The sequence below is a fragment of the Pristiophorus japonicus genome, chromosome 9, assembly GCF_044704955.1.
Source record: "Pristiophorus japonicus isolate sPriJap1 chromosome 9, sPriJap1.hap1, whole genome shotgun sequence".
In the NCBI taxonomy this organism is placed as follows: domain Eukaryota; kingdom Metazoa; phylum Chordata; class Chondrichthyes; family Pristiophoridae; genus Pristiophorus; species Pristiophorus japonicus.
Window position 1 is genome coordinate 108,131,471 of NC_091985.1, and position 21,571 is coordinate 108,153,041.

Here is a 21,571-nt window from a genome sequence, read left to right on the forward strand (position 1 = left end):
CCCCTCATCTCCGGAATCAGCCTAGTGGCCGAATGCAGACCGGGAGCTGTACTGGGCATGCGCACCTATCGCAATCACGTCAAAAACTTCCTTTTTGTTTCACACATGCGCAGAAGGGGGGGCATCGTTTTTTCGGCGCAGACGTTAGTCTCCACCCCCCCAGAAGCCAAAGGACAGGCTGCACGTCGCCAATTTCAAAAAATAGAACGGGGAAACTTGCTCGTTATTTTTTTGGAGTTGTCAGGGCCAATAAAAAGGGCGTAACTCTTGCACAATGCCAAAAAATGGCATTGGGGAAAATTGAGCCCTCTAGAATATGTGCCAATGTTATCAATTGGCCTGGCATGATTAGTATGTAATCACATTTCTGAGTTTTCTTTATATTTTTTGTGTTTAGGAGTTACTGAAATCTGGATTCTGAACCTCAGCATGCTAACTGGGTCTATCATGTATGCTTTACTGTTAGCTCAGGTCACAGCAATGGTTGCCAATTCTGATTCAAGCAGACGTGTTTACAGAGAAAAGGTACTATTTTTAATTCAAAATCATATTAAAGCATTTTTACATAAATTTAGTTAATTGAAAATGATATTAAATTGAAACTTAAATTCAAGCTAAGGATACTTAATAGATAGCTGGAACGCTGTTCTATGTATATTCTGTATGTATTGGAAGAGAGCCGCAAAACATTTACAGTCAAATTAGAATCTTTCTTGCGACAGTTATCATTTTCTTCGTCGATAGAATCAATGCTGATGTCCTCTCTCCCTCTCTCCCTCCCCTCCCTCTCGCTCTCTCTCTCCCCTTTCTCTCCCTCCCTTTCTCACCCTCCCACATTTCGTCTCCCCCTCCCACCCTCCCTCTCCCTTCCGTCTCCTTCCGCCTTCCACCCTCCCTCTCCTTCCCCCTCCCATCCTTCCTCTCCTTTCACCCTCCCACCCACCCGTTCCATCCCACCTTTCCTTTCCTTCCCACCCTCCCACTCTCCTCTCCCACCTTCTGCCTCCCATGCTCTCTCCCCCTCCTACGCTCTCCCTCCCTCCCACCCTTTCTCTCTCACCCACCCTCTCTCTCTTTCCCACCCACCCTCTCTTTCCCACCTACCCTCTCTCTCCCACCTACCCTCTCTCTCCCACCTACCCTCTCTCCACCACCTACCCTCTCTCTCCCACCTACCCTCTCTCTCCCACCTACCCTCTCTCCACCACCTACCCTCTCTCTCCCACCTACCCTCTCTCTCCCACCTACCCTCTCTCCACCACCTACCCTCTCTCCACCACCTACCCTCTCTCTCCCACCTACCCTCTCTCTCCCACCTACCCTCTCTCCACCACCTACCCTCTCTCCACCCTTCCTCTCTCCACTTCCCTTCCTCCGTCTCGCCCCCTCTCCCCCTTTCCCCTCCCTCCCCTCCCATTCTCCCTCTCCCTCCCTCCCTGCCTCTCTCCCCCTCTCTCCCTCCCTATCTCCCCTCTCTCCCCATCTCTCCTTTCTCCCTCCCTTCCTCCCTCTCTCTCTGTCTGTCTCAGTCCCTCCTCCTCATCACTCCCCCTCCCTCCCTCCACCTCCCTCCATCCCTCCCAATCTACTCCTCTCTCCCCCTCCCTACTTACCTCCCTCTCTCGCGCTCTCTCCCCACCCTCTCTCCCCAACTGTCTCTCTCCCTCAACCGTCTCTCTCCCTCAACCTTCTCTCTCCCCAACCATCTCTCTCTCCACCCACTCCCTCCCACCCTCGCTTCACTCTCTCGCTCCCCCTCATCACTGTCACTCTCTCCCCAACCGTCCCTCCCTCTCCCACCCTCTCCCCTCTTCTTCACCCTCCCTCCCCGTCTCTCTCCCCCTCCCTCCTATTTCTCTTTCCCTCCCTCCAATCTCTCTCACCCTCCCTCCAATCTCTCCCTCCCCTTCCATCACTCCCTCTCTCTCCCCCTCCATCACTCCCTCCATTACTCCCTCTCTCCCCTCCATCACTCCCTATCACTCCCTCTCACACCCTCCATCACTCACTCCCCCTCCATCACTCGCTCTCCCCCCCTCCATCACTCCCTCCCTCTCTCCTTCCATCGCTCCCTTTCTCTCTCTCTCTCTCTCGCGCTCCTCTCTCTCTCTCTCTCTCTCTCTCTCTCTCTCTCTCTCTCTCTCTCCCCCTCCCTCCCCTCTTTCTCCCCCTCCCTCCCCTCTTTCTTCTCTCTCTCTCCCCCTCCGTCTCCTCTCTCTTCCCCCTCTTTCTCCCCCTCCCTCCCCTCTTTCTTCTCTCTCCCCCTCCGTCTCCTCTCTCTTCCCCTCTTCTCACCCCCTCCCTCCCCCTCTCTTTCTCCCCTTCCTCCCCTTTCTCTTGCTCTCTCCCCTCCTTCCCCTCTCTCTTCCCCCTCCCTCCCCTCTCTCTCTCCCCCTCCCTCCCCTCTCTCTCTCCCCCTCCCTCCTCTCTCTTTCTCCCTTTCCCCTCCCTCCCCTCTCTCTCTCCCCCTCCCTGTCTCCCTCACTCTTTCCCCTCCCTTCCTCCCCTCCCTCTCTCCCATCCCCTTCCCTTCCTCCACTCCCCCTCCCTTCCCTCTCTCTGTCCTCCTCCCTCCCCTCTCTCTCCCCCTCCCTCCCCTCTCTCCCACCCCTCCCTACCCTCTCTCCCCCTCCCTCTACTCCCCTCCTCTCTCCTCCCTCCCCCTCTCTCTCTCCATCCCCCTCTCTCTCTCCCTCCCCCCCTCTCTCTCCTTCCCTCCCCTCTCTCACTCCCCCTCCCTCCCTCTCTCTCTCCCCCCCTCCCTCCCCCTCTCTCTCCCCCCTCCCTCCCCCTCTCTCTCCCCCTCTCTCTCCCCCCTCCCTCCCCCTCTCTCTCCCCCTCCCTCCCCTATCTCTCTCCCCCTTGCTGCCTCCTCCCTCACTCTCCCCTCTCTCCCCTCCCCCCTCTCTCCCCTCCCCCTCCCTCCCCTCCCCCTCCCTCCCTCCCCTCCCCTTCCTTTCCCTTGCCCCTCACCCTTAATTCTCTCTCTCTCTCTCTCTCTCTCTTTCTCTCTCTCTTTCTCTCTCTCTCCCACCCTCCCTCCCTCCTTCCCTTCCCTTCCCTTCCCTCTCCCTTCCCTCTCCCTCTCCCTTCCCTCTCCCCCTCCCTTCCCTCTCTCCCCTCCCTCCCCTATCTCCGTGCCCCTCCCTCACCTATCTCCCTGCCCCTCCCTCCCTCCCCTATCTCTCTCCCCCTCCCCCTCCCCCTCCCTCCCCTATCTCTCTCCCCCTCCCTCCCCATCTCTCGCCCCCTCCCTCCCCTATCTCTCGCCCCCTCCCTCCCCTATCTCTCGCCCCCTCCCTCCCCTATCTCTCGCCCCCTCCCTCCCCTATCTCTCGCCCCCTCCCTCCCCTATCTCTCGCCCCCTCCCTCCCCTATCTCTCGCCCCCTCCCCTATCTCTCTCCCCCTCCTTCCCCTATCTCTCTTTCCCTCCCCTATCTCTCGCCCCTCCCTCCCCTATCTCGCTCCCCCATCTCTCTCCCCCTTGCTGCCTCCCCTCTTTCTCTCCCCTCCCCCTCCCTCCCTTCCCTCCCACCACCCACCTCCCTCCCTTCCCTCCACCTCTCTTACCTCCCCCTCTCTCTCTCTCGCTCTCTCTTTCTCTTTATCTTTCTGTTATGTATGGAGAAAGAGTCAGACTGAACAGTGTGAGCTCAAAGTAAAGTGTGACCTTTGTCTTTTATTGCAGGTCTCCAGAGTGCCTATCCAACCTGTGAGGTCTCCTTAAATACCTGTGCTCCCAATGGATTATGGGATCCCTTGGGACTCCAGGGGATGAGCCCTCTGGTGGCTGTACAGAGTAAATACAAGTTTACATATATAACAACACTCCCCACCCCGCTCCCCCGCAAAGTCAATCGTGTAACTATTTACAATGTGAATCGATCTGGGACCCTTCTTGTCCTGGTTGATCGGTGTGCATGGATCGAGAATTGGCTGGCTAACAGAAAGCAGAGAGTCGGGATAAATGGGTCCTTTTCGGGTTGGAAATCGGTTGTTAGTGGTGTGCACAGGGATCAGTGCTGGGACCACAACTGTTACAATATACATAGATGACCTGGAAGAGGGGACAGAGTGTAGTGTAACAACATTTGCAGATGACACTAAGATTAGTGGAAAAGTGGGTTGTGTAGAGGACACAGAGAGGCTGCAAAGAGATTTGGATAGGTTAAGCGAATGGCCTAAGGTTTGGCAGATGGAATACAATGTCGGAAAGTGTGAGGTCATCCACCTTGGGGAAAAAAAACAGTAAAAGGGAATATTATTTGAATGGGGAGAAATGACAACATGCTGAGATGCAGAGGGACCTGGGGGTCCTTGTGCATGAATCCCAAAAAGTTAGTTTGCAGGTGCAGCAGGTAATCAGGAAGGCGAATGGAATGTTGGCCTTCATTGCGAGAGGGATGGAGTACAAAAGCAGGGAGGTCCTGCTGCAACTGTATAGGGTATTGGTGAGGCCGCACCTGGAGTACTGCGTGCAGTTTTGGTCACTTTACTTAAGGAAGGATATACTGGCTTTGGAGGGGGTACAGAGATAATTCACTAGGCTGATTCCGGAGATGAGGGGTTTACCTTATGATGATAGATTGAATAGACTTGGTCTTTACTCGTTGGAGTTCAGAAGGATGAGGGGTGATCTTATAGAAACATTTAAAATCATGAAAGGGATAGACAAGATAGAGGCAGAGAGGTTGTTTCCACTGGTCGGCGAGACTAGAACTAGGGGGCACAGCCTCAAAATACGAGGGAGCCAATTTAAACCCGAGTTGAGAAGGAATTTCTTCTCCCAGAGGGTTGTGAATCTGTGGAATTCTCTGCCCAAGGAAGCAGTTGAGGCTAGCTCATTGAATGTATTCAAGTCACAGATAGATAGATTTTTAACCAATAAGGGAATTAAGGGTTACGGGGAGAGGGCGGGTAAGTGGAGCTGAGTCCACGGCCAGATCAGCCATGATCTTATTGAATGGCGGAGCAGGCTCGAGGGGCTAGATGGCCTACTCCTATTCCTAATTCTTATGTTCTTATGTTCTTATGTGTGAAAGCTGGTATTGTTGAATCATTTGTTGGGCCCTCGCTGGGCTGCTGTGCAGCTGGCCTTGCTGGGCTGCCTGGTGTGTTGGGCCCTGCTGGGCTGCTGTGGATGATGGGTTCTGCTTCGTGGTCAACCGTGGTGCCGGTTGCCACTGGTGTGTATGTTGGGGGATCAAAAAAGGTAGGGTCCAAGATGGGTTGCTCAGGATAGTCCATGAATCTGAGTTAGATTTGGTCCAAGTGTTTCCGGTTAATCAGTCCATTTGAAAGTTTGACCCGAAACACCCTGCTCCATTTGGCCACGACAGTGCCAGGAAGCCACTTGGGACCTTGTCCATAATTCAATACAAATGCAGAATCATTGATTTCAATCTCGCATGACACATTTGCGCTATCATGGTATGCACTTTGTTGAAGCCGCCTGCTCTCTACCTGTTCATGTAGATCAGAGTGAACTAACAAGAGCCTTGTCTTCAGTGCTCTTTTCATGAGCAGTTCAGCAGGTGGGATCCCAGTGAGGGAGTGGGGTCTCGTGCGGTAGCTAAGCAGGACTCGGGATAGGCGAGTCTGCAGTGAGCCTTCAGTTACCCTCTTCAAGCCTTGCTTGATGGTTTGCACTGCTCTCTCTGCCTGACCATTGAACGCTGGTTTAACCATGGCAGATGTGACATGTTTGATCCTGTTGTGGCTCATGAATTCTTTGAACTCAGCACTGATAAAACATGGCCCGTTGTCACTCACCAGGACAGCGGGTAGGCCGTGTGTGGCAAACATAGCCCGCAGGCTTTCAGTAGTGGCAGCAGACATGCTAGCTGACATTATCTCACATTTAATCCACTTGGAATACGTGTCCACAACCACCAGGAGCATTTTACTCAAGAACGGGCCTGCATAGTTGACGTGTACCCTAGACCATGGTTTGGAGGGCCAAGACCATAAACTTAGCGGCATCTCCCTGGGTACATTGCTTAACTGCGAGCATGTATTACATTTGTGAACGCAGGACTCTACGTCTGCATCGATACCGGGCCACCACACGTGGGATCTGGCTATCGCTTTCATCATTATGATGCCTGGGTGGGTACTGTGGAGGTCACTGATGAAGGTGTCTCTGCCCTTCTTGGGGACCACTACTCGATTGCCCCACAGAAGGCAGTCTGCTTGTATAGACATTTCATCTATGCGCCGCTTTATCTCTTCCTGCATTTCTACTGGGACACGGGACCAGCTCCCGTGAAGCACACAGCTTTTGGCTAGAGATAATAAGGGGTCCTGGCTTGTTCAGGTTTTGATCTGTCGGGCAGTGACGGGTGATTGCTCACTCTTAAATGCTTACATAACCATGGCTAGATCTGCGGGCTGCGCCATTTCCACCCCCGTGATGGGCAATGGCAGCCTACTGAGAGGATCGGCGCAATTTTCTGTGCCTGGCCTGTGGCGGATGGCGTAGTTGTATGCGGACAACGTGAGCGCCCATCTCTGGATGCGGGCCGATGCTTTGGTATTTGTCCCTTTACTCTTGCAAAACAGGGATTCTAACAGTGTGCTGAGACCCGGTAAGAAGTTACCAAAATAGTTCCGGAGTCCCAGAAACGACCGCAGCTCTGTCACATTCTGTGGCCTTGGTGTGTTCTCGATTGCCTCCGTCTTCGCGTTGGTGGGTCTGATGCCATCTGCCGCAATCCTCCTTCCCAAGAACTCCACTTCAGGCACCAGGAAAACATACTTCGAGCGTTTTAGCCTGAGTCTCACGTGGTTGAGTTGGCTAAGAACCTCCTCCAGGTTCTGCAGGTGCTCGACTGTGTTCCGACCTGTGACCAAGATGTCATCCTGGAAGACCACGGTGTACAAGACTGACTTCCATGTTTCTCTGGAATATCGCCGCCGCTGATCGAAGTCCAAATGGGCACCTGTTATAAATAAAAAGACCTTTGTGCGTGTTGATGCAGGTGAGGGCCTTCGATGATTCCTCCAGTTCCTGCATCATGTAGACTGAAGTCAGATCCAGCTTCGTGAACGTCTTTTCTCCCACCAGCGTTGCAAAGAGGTCATCGGCCTTTGTTAGTGGGTATTGGTCCTACAGGGAGAAACGGTTGATAGTTACTTTGTAATCGCCACAGATTCTGACGGTGCCATCTCCCTTGAGGACAGGAGTGATCGGTCTGGCCCACTCGTTGAACTCGATCAGTGAAATGATGCCCTCTCGTTGCAGCCGGTCTAGCTCGATCTCTACCCTTTCTCTCATTGTGTACGGTACAGCTCTCGGCTTGTGATGGATGGGTCACGCCCCTGGAATTAGGTGGATCTTCACTTTTACTCCTTGGAATTCCCCGATGCCTGGTTCGAACAGCGAAGGGAACTTGTTTAAGACCTGGGCACACGAAATGTCGTCAGCAGGCGATAGCGCTTGGACATCGTCCCAGTTCCAGCATATCTTTCCCAGCCAGCTCCTGCCGATCAGTGTGCGACCATCGCCCGGTACCACCCAGAGTGGTAGCTTGTGCATCGCTCCATCGTAGGAGACCTTTACGGTAGCACTGCCGATTACGGGAATCAGTTTTTTCATGTAAGTTCTTAGTTTTGTACGAATTGCAGTTAAGACTGGCCTTGAGGCCTTGTTGCACCACAATCTTTTGAAAGTCTTTCTGCCCATGATGGACTGGCTCGCTCCCGTGTACAGCTCCATTGACACCAGGAGTCCATTTAGTTCAACATTCAGCATTACCGGGAGACAATTCTTGGTGAATGTGTGCACCCCATGTCCCTCTGCCTCCTCAGTCTGAGGCTCTGGTTCATTGTGATCCTCCATGGATCTGTCCTCCTCTGCAACATGGTAGTTTGCAGGTTTAACAGGATTTTCAGCTCGCCTGCACACTCGTTGGAGGTGTCCCATTGTTCCACAGCCCTTGCAAACATACCCTTTGAATCGGCATGAATGGAAACGATGATCACCCCCGCAGCGCCAACAAGGTGTTAATGGCCTTGCATTCATCACCCTTGATGGTGGACTCTGAGACATCTGCGGACGTGCAGCTGCAGGTATGTGTGACCTGCCCTGTATGTTACGATTCAAAAACAACATCACTTTATCCACAGTACTTGTAGCAGCACTTGTGTGCTGAGAGATTTGCTTCGTATTGTCACTGGTGGCAATGAACGCCTGGGCTATCGCTATGGCCTTACTCAAGGTTGGGGTCTCTACAGTCAAAAGTTTGCAAAGTATGGTTTAGTGGCCAATGCCAAGTACGAAAAAGTCTCTGCGCATGTGCTTCAAATGTCCTTCAAATTCGCAATGTCCTGCAAGGTGCCTTAGCTCAGCGACATAACTTGCCACTTCCTGGCCTTTAGACCTTTTGTAGGTGCAGAACTGGTACCTCGACATCAGTATGCTTTCCTTCTGGTTCAAATGCTCTCGAACCAGTGTGCAGAGATCATTGTACGATTTCTCCGTGGGTTTCACTGGAGTGAGCAGATTCTTCATGAGGCCATACGTTGGTGCCTTACAGACAGGAGGATCGCTCTATGTTTGGCAGCGCTCTCTTCCCCATCTAGCTTGTTGGCCACGAAGTATTGGTCGAGTCCCCCCACAAAAGTTTCCCAATCTTCTCCCTCCGAGAATTTCTCCAGGATGCCCACTGTTCTCTGCATCTTTGGATTCGCTATCTGTATCTCGGCACCAGTTGTTATGTATGGAGAAAGCGTCAGACCAAACACTGTGAGCTCAAAGTAAAGTGTGACCGTAGTCTTTTATTGCAAGTCTCCAGAGTGCATCTCCAACCTGTGAAACCTCCTTAAATACCTGTGATCCCAAGGGATTATGGGATCCCTTGGGACTCCAGGGGATGAGCCCTCAGGTGGCTGTACAGAGTAAATACAAGTTTACATATATAACACTTTCTCTCTCTCCCTCCTTCCTCTCTCTCCCCCTCACTTCCCTCTCTCCCCTCCCTCCCCTATCTCTCTGCTGCTCCCTCCCCCATCTCTCTCCCCCTCCCTCCCCTATCTTGCTCCCCCTCTCTCTCCCCCCTTCTCTCTCTCCCCCTCCCTGCCTCCCCTCTCCCTCTGCCCCCTCCCTTCCTCCCCTCTCTCAGTCCAGCAAGGATTAAAATACATGACATAAGCCTTGTTTGCCAGACAAAACACTTTCAGCAGTTTTCTCACAGACAGGAGGCAACAACATAAGATCGTGCACCCCTTTTATCAGATGGCAGTCTTTCCAAAAATACAAGCCTCATTGACGGCACATAAATAGTCATTACCAACAACCCTATTGCATATAGGAATATAAAAATCTTTCAGTCCATCAATGTGCAGGTTATGTTGGGTCACTCACAGTTACAACATCAACAACTTGCATTTATATAGCCCTTTTAACATAGTAAAATAAGTCAAGCACTTAACAGAAGTGTAATCAGACAAAAATTAACACCAAGCCAAACAAGGAGATATTTGGACAGGTGACTAAAATCGTGGTCAACAAGCCAGATTTTAAGGAGAGTTTTAAAGGAGGAGAGAGATGGAGAGATAGGAAGAGGTTTAGGGAGGGAGTTCCAGAGCTTAGGGCCCAGATGGCTCAAGGCATTGTCGCCAATGGTGGGCAAAGGAAATCAGAGATGCACAAAAGGCCAGAGCTGGAGGAATACTGAGTTCTCGGAGGGTTGTAGTGCTGGACGAGGTTACTGAGATGGGGGGGGGGGGGGGGTGAGGGAGGTAAGGCCATGGAGAGAATTGAACACAAGATTTGGGGGAAAAATTCAGTTGCTTATCGCTTCCCATTAGCACCTTCAGAGGGCAGTAATGGGGGCGTTGATGCAGTAGCGGTGAGCCAAATCTGGCGACATACGGAAAATCTCGATCCCCCGTTGTGCCGCCAGTATGAGGTACTGCCAGGGATTTCAACATCAGGCAGATCATGACGTCAGAGAGTGTTCAATACTCACTGGATGCCAGATCTGTCAAATTCATTATGGACACTTATCTTTGTGCCTCGACCAAACAAGGAGAGGAGGCGCACAGTGCAGGATGCTGGCTGCAAGGACGTTATTTAAAGGCATCTTCATTAATCACTCCCAGCTGCCAGGGCAGGTTAGTCTCTTGACAGTTTCAGCTAGTGGATGAGTTTGCATGAGTAATTTCAAGGTTCTTTTTTATCAGCATTGTTCTCGCAAGTGTAAAGTGGCTACATTTATTGTTCAAAGATTCCAATTGCTACACTTGGCAACATTAATGGGGGTTGTACTGGCATGCCACCTCACCCTCCTGGATCTATAGCGGAGGGAAGGTAGGCAGCCAGAAATGCGAGAACATATGCGCAGAGGGATGAGGAGGGACATCAGGGCTCTCAGCAGGATGACTTAAATCCCAGATCCCTTTTGCTCACCACATGCCCATCATACCATCACTGTACTTGCCATATCACAGCGTCCTTCTGGACGCAAAGGTGAAATGAAAGAGACCATAAAATATTGCAAACTTCATTAATAAATTTATGCATAAACATATCATACATCACATTGATTCTAATAACTAATGAGCCTTGTGCCTGACATAGTTGAATAGCTTTCAATGTGATGTGGGTGTGAGTGTTGGTAGTGTTGTGTATGCAATAACTGTTAGACTGAGTACTGTTTAACTCCAAGAGGTATGACCTTGGCTCTGCTTTATTCAGGCCCAAAGTGACTAATATACAAAATGGCTGGCCTTTTATACTTGGGCTGCACACATGTGCGTGCAGCCCAATGACCTCCAACAGTGACACCACCTAGTCGCTAGTGATCCCAAAAGTACATACATGACAATACCTCCCTCTGAGATATTAACACAGTCTTTTACAAATTGAGACGGTCTGGTGTTTTATGCTCCCGGGTTAACCGCCTCAGTTCAACTCCAGCCTTGGATGAGTGTTCAGAGTCTGTTGTGATTGGTGGCTGACCTGGTGGGAGTGGCAATTGCCATGTCAGGGATTGAAAGTCCATTTTCATTGAACGTGTCAGTGATTGAAAGTCCCGATTCACTGATGACCCACTGAGTCCTCTGATGACTGGGGGTAGGTTGGTTGGTCGTCGATTGTCTCTTCCTCAGACTGTTCCGGTTTGTCTGTGTGCTGCAGCTTTGTCTGATCCATATGTTTCCTGCATGTTTGCCCATTTTTGAGCTTGACAATAAATACTCTGCTGCCCTGCTTGGCCATGATAGTGCCAGTGATCCACTTGGGACCCTGACCATAATTCAGAACATATACAGGATCATTTACAGATCGTGATACCCTTGCTGACTTTGGCTTCTCTATTCAACATGATTGTTCATGTCAGGGTGTACAAGAGAGAGCTTGGTTTAAGACCTCTCTTCATTATTAGTTCAGTAAGCGAGACCCCGGTAAGCGTGTGTGGTCTTGTCATGTAACTAAGCAGTATGCATGACAGGCGGGTCTGCAGTGACCCTTGGGTTACTCGCTTCATACTCTGCTTTATGATTTGGACAGCACGTTCTGCTTGCCCATTGGATGCAGGTTTGAACGGTGCTGACCTTACATGTTTGATACCATTGAGTTTCATGAACTCTTGAAACTTCTGACTGGTGAAGCACGATCCGTTGTCACTAACAACGATATCAGGCAGACCATGTGTCGCGAACATGACACTGAGATTCTCAATGGTAGCTGTGAATGTGCTGGATGACATGATTATACACTCTATCCACTTCAAATATGCATCCAACGCAACTAAAAACATCTTCCCCAGGAAGGGACCTGCAAAGTCTATGTAGATCCTGGACCATGGTTTCGACGGCTACAACCACAGACTCAGCGGCGATTCCGCTGGTGCTTTGCTGAGCTGCATGCAAGTGTTGCACTGATGCACACATGATTCCAGCTCAGAGTTAATTCCCGGCCACCATACATGAGACCTGGCAATGGCTTTCATCATTACAATGCCGGGATGTGTGCTATGCAGTTCACGTACAAATTTCTCTCTCCCTTTCTTGGGCATAACAACACGATTGTCCCACAGTATACAATCCGACTGAATAGACAGTTTGTCTTTGCGATGAATGTAAGATTTGGTCTCCTCGGACATTTGCTTGGCTATGGCAGACCAATCACCTTTGAGGATACAGCTCTTCACCACCGATAAAATCGGGTTCTGGCTGGTCCAGGTCTTAACTTGTTGAGCCGTGACAGGGGTTCCTTCACTCATAACTACAATAGATCCGCCGGTTGTGGCGTTTCCACCTCAGGTGTGGGCAACAGCAGACAGCTCAAAGCATCGGCACAATTCTCGGTGCCAGATCTATGGCGAATGACATAATCATAAGCGGATAAGTCCACCTCTGGATGCGGGATGAAGCATTGGTATCGATACATTTGTTTTCAGAGCACAGTGAAATGAGCGGTTTGTGATTGGTCTTCAGTTTGAACTGGAGACAGAGCAGGTATTGATGCATCTTTTTAACCTCATACACAGGCTAGTGCTTCTTTCTCTACCATGCTGTAGGCTTTTTCCGCTTTAGACAAACTTTTTGAAGCATACGCAACTGGTTGAAGTTTACCCGACTCATTAGCTTGTTGGAGTACGCAACCAATTCCATATGACGAAGCATCATAGGCCAATACTAAATGTTTACATGGGTCATAATGTACCAGCAACTTATTAGAGCAAAGCAGATTAGTGGCTTTCTCAAAATCTCTATCTTGAGACGCACCCCACACCCAGTTGTCACCTTTCTTAGCAGCATGTGCAGTGGTTCTAATGAGGCGCTCAATTTAGGTAGGAAGTTACCGAAGTAGTTGAGTAGACCCAGGAACGAACGCAGCTCCGTCACATTCTGCGGCTTGGGTGCATTCTTGATGGCCTTGGTTTTCGCGTCCGTGGGCCTGATGCTGTCAGCAGCAATTTTCCTCCCCAGGTGCCATGAAGACGCACTTCGAGCGTTTCAGTCTGCATCCCAGACAATGTAGAACCTCTTTCAGGTTGTTCAGATGTTCCTTGGAGTCATGACCTGTGATCAGGGTGTCATCTTCTGGGAACGGACTTCAGTAGACTCAACATATTCCTCTGAAATATTGCTGCAGCCGAGCGAATTCCAAAAGGGCACCTGTGTTAATGCACATAAGTCTCTTCGACGCCTCGACCAGCTCCTGTGTCATGTAGGCTGACGTCAAGTCCAGTTTGGTGACCAACTCCCCCCTCGCTCCCCAGCTAGCGTTGCAAAGAAGTCATCAGCCTTCGGTATTGGGTACTGATCCTGTTTCAAAACCCTGTAGGTCATAGCCTTGTAGTCGCCACAGATTCTGACTGTGCCATCACTTTTCAGCACAGGAACAATGGGGCTGGCCCATTCATTAAATTCAGCCGGTGATATGATCCCTTCACGCTGGAGTCTGTCCAGTTCGATCTTGACTTTCTCCCTCATCATATACGGAACTGCCCGAGCTTTATGATGGACGGGTCTTGCATCCAAATCCACATGGATCTGCACCTTGGCTCCCGTGAAGTTGCCAATGCCTGGTTCGAACAGCGAGGGGAACTTGCTCAGTACTTGGGCACACGTATCTTTCTCCGATGATAACGCCTTGATATCATTCCAATCGCATCTGATTTTTTCAAGCCAGTTCCTGCCAAACAGCGTTGGGCTATTGCCTGAGACAATCCATAGCGGTAACTCATGAACTGCAGCGTCATACGACTCTTTAATTGTGGCACTGCCAATCACCGTTATGAGTTCTTTGGTTGACATGCACAATTTGGCATTGACTGGACTCAGCCTGGGCCTCACAGCCTTGGTATCCCACAGCGTGCCGAATGCCCTCTGGCTCATTATCGATTGACTCGCCCCCGTGTCCAGTTCCATCGATACCGGTACCTCATTAAATTTGACGTTGATCATTATCAGTTTGCTCTTAGTTAGGAACGAGTACAGTCCATACACTTCCTCCTCTGGTATCTCGGATTGCATATCCGGATCCATGCTAGTCTGACCATCATCCTCCACATGGTGTGTCGCAGCACGCTTGCTCATCTGCGGACACTTGTGCTGGAGATACCCCACTCTCAGACAGCCTTTGCAACTATATTGCTTAAATCGGCACTGCTGGTGCCGGTGATTTCCCCACAACGCCAACACGGAGAAATCGGATGCATTCCTGCTGGCAGACTTTGGTCAGCCACAGGTTTCGCGTACACAGTCGGGTAGGCCCTGCCATGTGTTGCTCTGCTGAACACTGAATCAATAATATTTACAGTACTTGCCGAGTTTCACTTTTTCACTGATATCTGTTTTAGACTTCTATCCGTCGTCATGCATGTCTGAGCGATCGTGATGGTCCTGTTCAAGTCCACGTCTTCACCGCCAGTAATTTATGCAGGATCACCTCGTGGTTGATGCCGATTATGCCGATGCCACATCATGTCTGCCAACAAAGCCCCGAACTTACACGGTCCCGCCAGACGTCTCAAGTCGGCAACGAATTTCGCCGCATTCTGGCCCTCTGAGCGAACGTGCGTGTAAAATCTGTATCTCGAGATGATGACGCCTTCGTCTGGCTTAAGGTGGTCCTGTACCATTGTACACTATCTTCATATGTCTTCTCTGTTGGACTCACAGGCAAGAGTAGATTCTTTATCAGAACCTAAATTTTTGGACCGCAAACTGTGAGGAACACCGCCCAGCGCCGCTCTGCGTCGCTGACCTCCTCCATTTTGTTGGCCATGAAGAACTGGCTCAAACGGCTGATGAAGTCTGCCCAATCTTCTCCTTCCATGAATCGCTCAAACAATCCAATTGTGCTCATTATTGCATGCAAAGGTTCTTGCTGTCTCGTCGCCAAATGTTGTGTATGCAATAACTTTTAGACTGAGTACTGTTTAACTCCAAGAGATATGACCTTGGCTCTGCTTTATTAAGGCCCAAAGAGCTCAATATACAAAATGGCTGGTCTTTTATACTTGAGCTGCGCACACATGCGTGCAGCCCAATGGCCTCCAAAAGTGACGCCATCTAGTGGCTAGTGATCCCAAAAGTACATACATGACACTCCCTTCTCTCTCCCCTCCCTCCCTCCTCTCTCCCTCTCTCTCCCCTCCTTCCCTCCCTCCTCTCTCTCACTCCCCTCCCTCGCTCTCCCTTCCTCCCTCCCTCCCCTCGCTCTCCATTCCCTCCCTCCCGCCCCTCTCTCTCTCTCTCCCTCCCTCACTCCCTCCCTCCCCCTCCCCTCTCTCCCCTCCCTCCCCCTCCCTCTCCTCCCCACTCGCTCCCCCTCCCTGCCCTCTCTCTCTCCCCCCCTCCCTGCCCTATCTCCCCCTCTCTCTCCACTCATTCCCCTCTCTCTCTCCCCCTCCCTCCCCTCTCTCTCTCCCCCTCCCTCCCCTCTCTCTCTCCCCCTCCCTCCCCTCTCTCTCTCCCCCTCCCTCCCCTCTCTCTCTCCCCCTCCCTCCCCTCTTTCTCTCCCCCGCCTCCCCCTCTCTCTCTCTCTCTCTCTCTGTTCCCCTCTCTCCCCTCTCTCTCTTTCCCTCCCTTGCTCCTTTTCTTTCCCCCTCCCTCCTTCCCCCCCTCTCTCTCTCCCCTACCTCCTTTCCCCCTCTCTCCCTCCCCCTCTCTCCCTCCCCCTCTCTCCCCCACCCTCCTTCCATCCCCTCTCCCCCTCCCTCCCTCCCCTCTCTCTCCCAGTCCCCAGTCCCTTCCTCCCTCCCTCCCTCCCTGTGATATTTTCAGGGAGCTCACAGCACACACAGCCTTAAGATGGCAGAATCTTCCAGAGGTGACATGGTCCCTTTATTATAAATAACACTGGCTGCAGTGCCACAGGAGTCCACAATGTGGAGCTACAGACATTACACTTCTCCCTCCTTCATGAAGAAGTAATTATCACAAACAATCATCATACATAACTTGCATGGTTATACATAACAAAAGATATGGACTCATTTTGCCATATTTACAAATCAAGCTTAAACACTTGTTTTCTGTTTCGAAGAGGATACCTTCATTCTTGAACAGAACCTTCCAAACATGGTGTCGAATTTATACTCATTCGAGGCTGATCCTGAGGAAAGTTTTCCTCCAAGGGATGCCCTTGATTTCCAATTGAACTCTCTCTAACTTCAGACTGTTTGCTTGCCTGACTCGGACTCAGACTTAAACTCTGACTTTCCCTTAGATTTGTTTCCAGTACATTGGATGTAGGATATGCTACTGGTGTATCAAAACTATCTGATATGTCAGAAATAATTGAATCATTCCCACCTTCAATTACTTCCACGTCTGTGGGTAAAATATGATCAGTGTGAACAAACCTAACCTGTCCATGATCAAACATCTTGACCAAATATGTGCCAGGACCCCATATCTTCACCACTCTTCCTAGTAATCACTTTAACCATTTATGGTAATGGTTCTTCACTCTTACCACCTGATTTAATTTCACAATTCTCTCTTTTACTCATGATTTTCATTCTGTCTTAATTGTGTCTCTTTTACGGACTGTGCCAAGTTTGGTATTAACAACGAGAATCTGGCTTGTGGCTGTCGTTTGAGAAACAACTCTGCTGGTGTTCTACCAGTAGTTGTGTGAGGAGTATTACAATATGTAATTAGGAAATTAGCCAATTTGTGGTCCAATGACAAATGTCGTTTCTTTGGATTTGGATCCAACATCTGTTTGAGGGCACATTTTACAATTTGTACAGTGCGCTCTGCTGCACCATTTGAAGCAGGGTGGTATGGTGGAACCTTGGTATGTTTCGCACCATTTTTGCTCGTGAATTGTGCAAATTCTTCTGAATGAAATTGTGGACCATTATCAGAAACAATTTCTTCTTGGAGGCCAAATGAAGAAAATAATCTTTGTAAAATGTCTAATGTTTTACTTGTTGTTGTTTTCCACATTAGAAACACCTCGATCCACTTCAAATGGCTATCAATCACAATGAACAATTGTTGTCCTTCTAGCTCAGCAAAATCGATATGTAGCCTTTGCCACACCCTGGGAGTCCATTTCCATGGCTATAATGGTACTGATGGTGGTTGCTTGCTTACCGATTGACATGTTGTACACTGACTGACGATGTAGTCTATATCCTTATCAAGACATGGCCACCATAAGTAACTGCGTGCAAAACTCTTGGTCAAGCACATTCCCAGGTGCTGGTCATGGAGGTCTCCTAATAATTTGGACCTGAATTTATTTGGTATAACCACTCTTGCACCCCACTTGATACACTCTTTATCGTCTGATAATTCATTCACACGAATAAAGAATGGATGAATATTTTTGTCTATTACCTGGTTTGGCCATCAATTTGCAATATAATCATACACCTTTGACATAACTGGATTATGTTTGGTTGCTCTACCAATCTCTTCAGCTATGAGTGGCAGTTCATCCATGTATGAAAAATAGAACACTTCTTCCCTATTGGGTGTAACTTGTTATGAGGAAGGCAATCTAGACATAGCATGAGCATTACTGTGATCAGCTGATCGTCTGTATTCAATATCATATGTATATGCTGATAAAATCAAAGCCCATCTCTGCATTTGGGCTGCAGCTAATGTTGGAACTGGGGTCTTTGGATGGAGGATTGCTGTCAGAGGCTTATGGTCTGTAACGATGGTAAACTTATGACCATACAAGTATTTGTGGAACTTCTTGACCTCAAAAATTAATGCCAAAGCTTCCCTTTCGATTTGCGCATAATTACTCTCACTGACACCGAGAGTGCGTGAAGCAAAAGCAATTGGTCTCTCCTCCCCACTACGTAATACAGAGATCACCGCCCCAACTCCATACGGAGAGGCATCATATACTAGCTTGATCTCCTTAGATACGTCATAGTGAACTAACATGATGCTCTCTACCAATTTGCTTTTACACTCCTTGAATGCTGTATCGCATTCTTCTGACCATTTCCAATGGACCTGTTTTTTCAATAGTTCATTCAGAGGATGTAATACCGTAGCCAAATTTGGTAGGAACTTCCCATAATAGTTCAAAAGACCCAAAAAATGATCAAAATTCAGTGACATTCTTGGGAGTGGGTGCATTTCTGATTGCATCCAGCTTTCCCTTGGTTGGATGTAAACCATCTTTGTCTACTCTGTACCCTAAGTACTCCACTGAATTTTGAAATCAGTCACACTTGCGAGCAGATACTCGTACTCTGTGCTTCTCTAGCCATTTGAGGACTTCATTCAATATGTTATTATAAATTTGCCTATTTGATGCTGAAATTTGTATGTCATCTAAATAACATACTACCCCTTCAATACCTTGCAAAATCTAGTTCATCACCTCTTGGAATATGGCAGGGGTGGAAGACACTCCAAATGGTAGCCTATTAAATTGATATAGGCCTAGATGAGTATTTATAGTCAAGCATGACTTGGACTCCTCATCTAGTTCAAGCTGTAAATAGGCATTCGTAAGATCCAACTTTGAGAAGATCTGACCACCTGTCAGTGTTGTGAACAAATCTTCTACATTTGGCACTGTATTGGAGACATTACCCTCTAGAACCTGGTTTACGGTTACTTCATAATCACCACACAATCTTACCTTATCATCGGACTTAGGTACAACAACAATGGGTGTAGTTCAATTATATAGATCTATCTTAGAAATAATGTTCTCAGTCTCTAATCTTTTGAGTTCTTGCTCAACTTTCTCCTTGAGTGCATATGGTGTGGAACGTGGCTTGCAGTAAACCGATCTAGTGTCCTTCTGTACCCTGACACTTGCCTTGAAGCCTTGGATCGGACTGTCTGTTTCGCAGAACCAGTTGATGTGGTGTATTTGGACTTTCAGAAGGCTTTCGACAAGGTCCCACACAAGAGATTAATGTGCAAAGTTAAAGCACATGGGATTGGGGGTAGTGTGCTGACGTGGATTGAGAACTGGTTGGCAGACAGGAAGCAAAGAGTAGGAGTAAATGGGTACTTTTCAGAATGGCAGGCAGTGACTAGTGGGGTTCCGCAAGGTTCTGTGCTGGGGCCCCAGCTGTTTACATTGTACATTAATGATTTAGACGAGGGGATTAAATGTAATATCTCCAAATTTGCGGATGACACTAAGTTGGGTGGCAGTGTGAGCTTCGAGGAGGATGCTATGAGGCTGCAGAGTGACTTGGATAGGTTAGGTGAGTGGGAAAATGTATGGCAGATGAAGTATAATGTGGATAAATGTGAGATTTGGTGGTAAAAACAGAGAGACAGACTATTATCTGAATGGTGACAGATTAGGAAAAGGAGAGGTGCAACGAGACCTGGGTGTCATGGTACATCAGTCATTGAAGATTGGCATGCAGGTACAGCAGGTGGTTAAGAAAGCAAATGGCATGTTGGCCTTCATAGCAAGGGGATTTGAGTACAGGGGCAGGGAGGTGTTACTACAGTTGTACAGGGCCTTGTTGAGGCCACACCTGGAGTATTGTGTACAGTTTTGGTCTCCTAACTTGAGGAAGGACATTCTTGCTATTGAGGTAGTGCAGCGAAGGTTCACCAGACTGATTCCTGGGATGGCGGGACTGACCTATCAAGAAAGATTGGATCAGCTGGGCTTGTATTCACTGGAGTTCAGAAGAATGAGAGGGGATCTCAGAGAAACGTTCAAGGTTCTGACGGGTTTAGACAGATTAGATGCAGGAAGAATGTTCCCAATGTTGGGGAGGTCCAGAACCAGGGGTCACAGTCTAAGGATAAGGGGTAAGCCATTTAGGACCGAGATGAGGAGAAACTTCTTCACCCAGAGAGTGGTGAACCTGTGGAATTCTCTACCACAGAAAGTTGTTGAGGCCAATTCACTAAATATATTCAAAAAGGAGTTAGATATAGTCCTTACTACTAGGGGGATCAAGGGGTATGGCGAGAAAGCAGGAATGGGGTACTGAAGTTGCATGTTCAGCCATGAACTCATTGAATGGCGGTGCAGGCTCGAAAGGCCAAATGGCCTACTCCTGCACCTATTTTCTATGTTTCTATGTTTCTAGAACACCTACGGATAATTCTTGATGACATCATCCTTTGATGCAAATCTCGTTTCAACACGAAAAATCTCACTTCAATCCAGCTTCAGTGATCCCAACCAATTTCTTCCTAGTGAGGCAGGCTTTTCTCCTTCCACTACTATTAGAGGCAAGCTCTGAAATTGATCCTTGTATTTACTGGTACAGTGACACGACCTACCACAGGAATGTTCCCTCCTGAGTAGCCTCGCAGCTCTATCTTGGATTTCTCCAATGGGAAATCACGCAATTTGTCGAGTTATAGCGACTCTGGTACTACTCTCACGGATGCACCAGTGTCGATTTCCATGGGTATTTTGATTCCTGCAACATCTATGTGGATTATGATACTTTTCGAATTGCTGTTAGTTAACCTCATGCTCCTGATAATGTTTAGCTCTAACATCTCCTCGTCCTGTTGTTTTTCTTCCATGCTATGTAGTCTCAAGGGATTTCTACTCATAACTTTGAAAGCTGGTTTACCCTTCAGTCGGCATGCCTCTGCAAGATGCCCAGTTTTCCTGCAGAAGAAACACTCTGCCTGCACATATGGACAACTTTGAGCAATGTGTTGTCCCAGGCACCGATTGCAGGACTTCAATGCTCTGTTACTATTTCTAGTTTCTGAGACTTTGGGGCCCAACCACCTTTTACTTTTAACCTGCAGGCGATTCACCTCGGTTGTCTGACGATTGAAAATAGTATGAAATTCTCAAGAATATTGATTGGCCAAGTTCATTGACATAGTTGTCTGACATGCTAAATCAAAAGTCAAGTTAGATGTTGTCAATAACTTTCTTCTGATCGCATCATTTTTCATCCCACAAACAAAATGGTCATGCAATGCTCGGTCCTGAAAGTTTCCGAAATTGCAGTGAATAGATAGCTTTTTTAATGCTACAATGTACTCACTGATATTTTCTTCGGTTAACTGATCTCGTATTCTGAAACGATAACTTTCAGCAATTTCCAAAGGCTTGGGGCTGTCGTGCTGTTCGAACCTGTTTAAGAGTTGTGTCCTTTGGCTTGTCAGGCACAAGCAAATTTTTTAAGGTTTCGTACACCTCGGGTCCTGCTTCAGTTAAGAAAATAGCCCTTTGTCGTTCCAACATCACCTGGCTATAGTTTTCATCGGGGACTTTGATGATATTATTTGCAGTGAAAAACATTTCCAGCCGCTCCACATATGCTGTGAAACTTTCATGGTCAAGTTGAATTCCCCGCAAACGCTCTATTACCCCCACAGGCGCGGCCATCTGGACTCTGGCAGTTCAAATAAGTGCGCTTGTAATATATCTCTGATTTGCAGCTGTTAATCAAAAGAGAGAAGCTCTCAAAATCTCTCTGTCGGCTGGCTGAATCCTACACTAACAAAAATTGCAGCTTTGTTTTATCCGCTTAATCCCATTTTCATCGTCATTGTGATATTTTCAGGGAGCTCACAGTACACACAGCCTTAAGATGGCAGAATCTTCCAGAAGTCACCAGTCAGGTGACCTGGTCCCTTTATTATAAACAGCACTGGCAGTAGAGCCACAGGAGT

At 48.7% G+C, this 21,571-nt stretch overlaps 1 protein-coding gene across 8 annotated transcripts in view; it reads left to right on the forward strand.

Annotated features, from left to right (window-relative positions):
• LOC139272658 (potassium/sodium hyperpolarization-activated cyclic nucleotide-gated channel 1-like) overlaps positions 1 to 21,571 on the forward strand; it is a 609,801-nt gene that overhangs the window by 170,796 nt on the left and 417,434 nt on the right. For all 8 annotated transcript variants that reach the window (XR_011594930.1, XR_011594929.1, XM_070888734.1 and 5 more), the window contains one exon: positions 398 to 525. Coding sequence is in view for 6 of the 8 variants with exons in the window: in XM_070888734.1 (XP_070744835.1) it covers positions 398 to 525 (128 nt within the window). In the remaining 2 variants the exon portion in view is untranslated. The remainder of the gene's footprint in view (positions 1 to 397; positions 526 to 21,571) is intronic.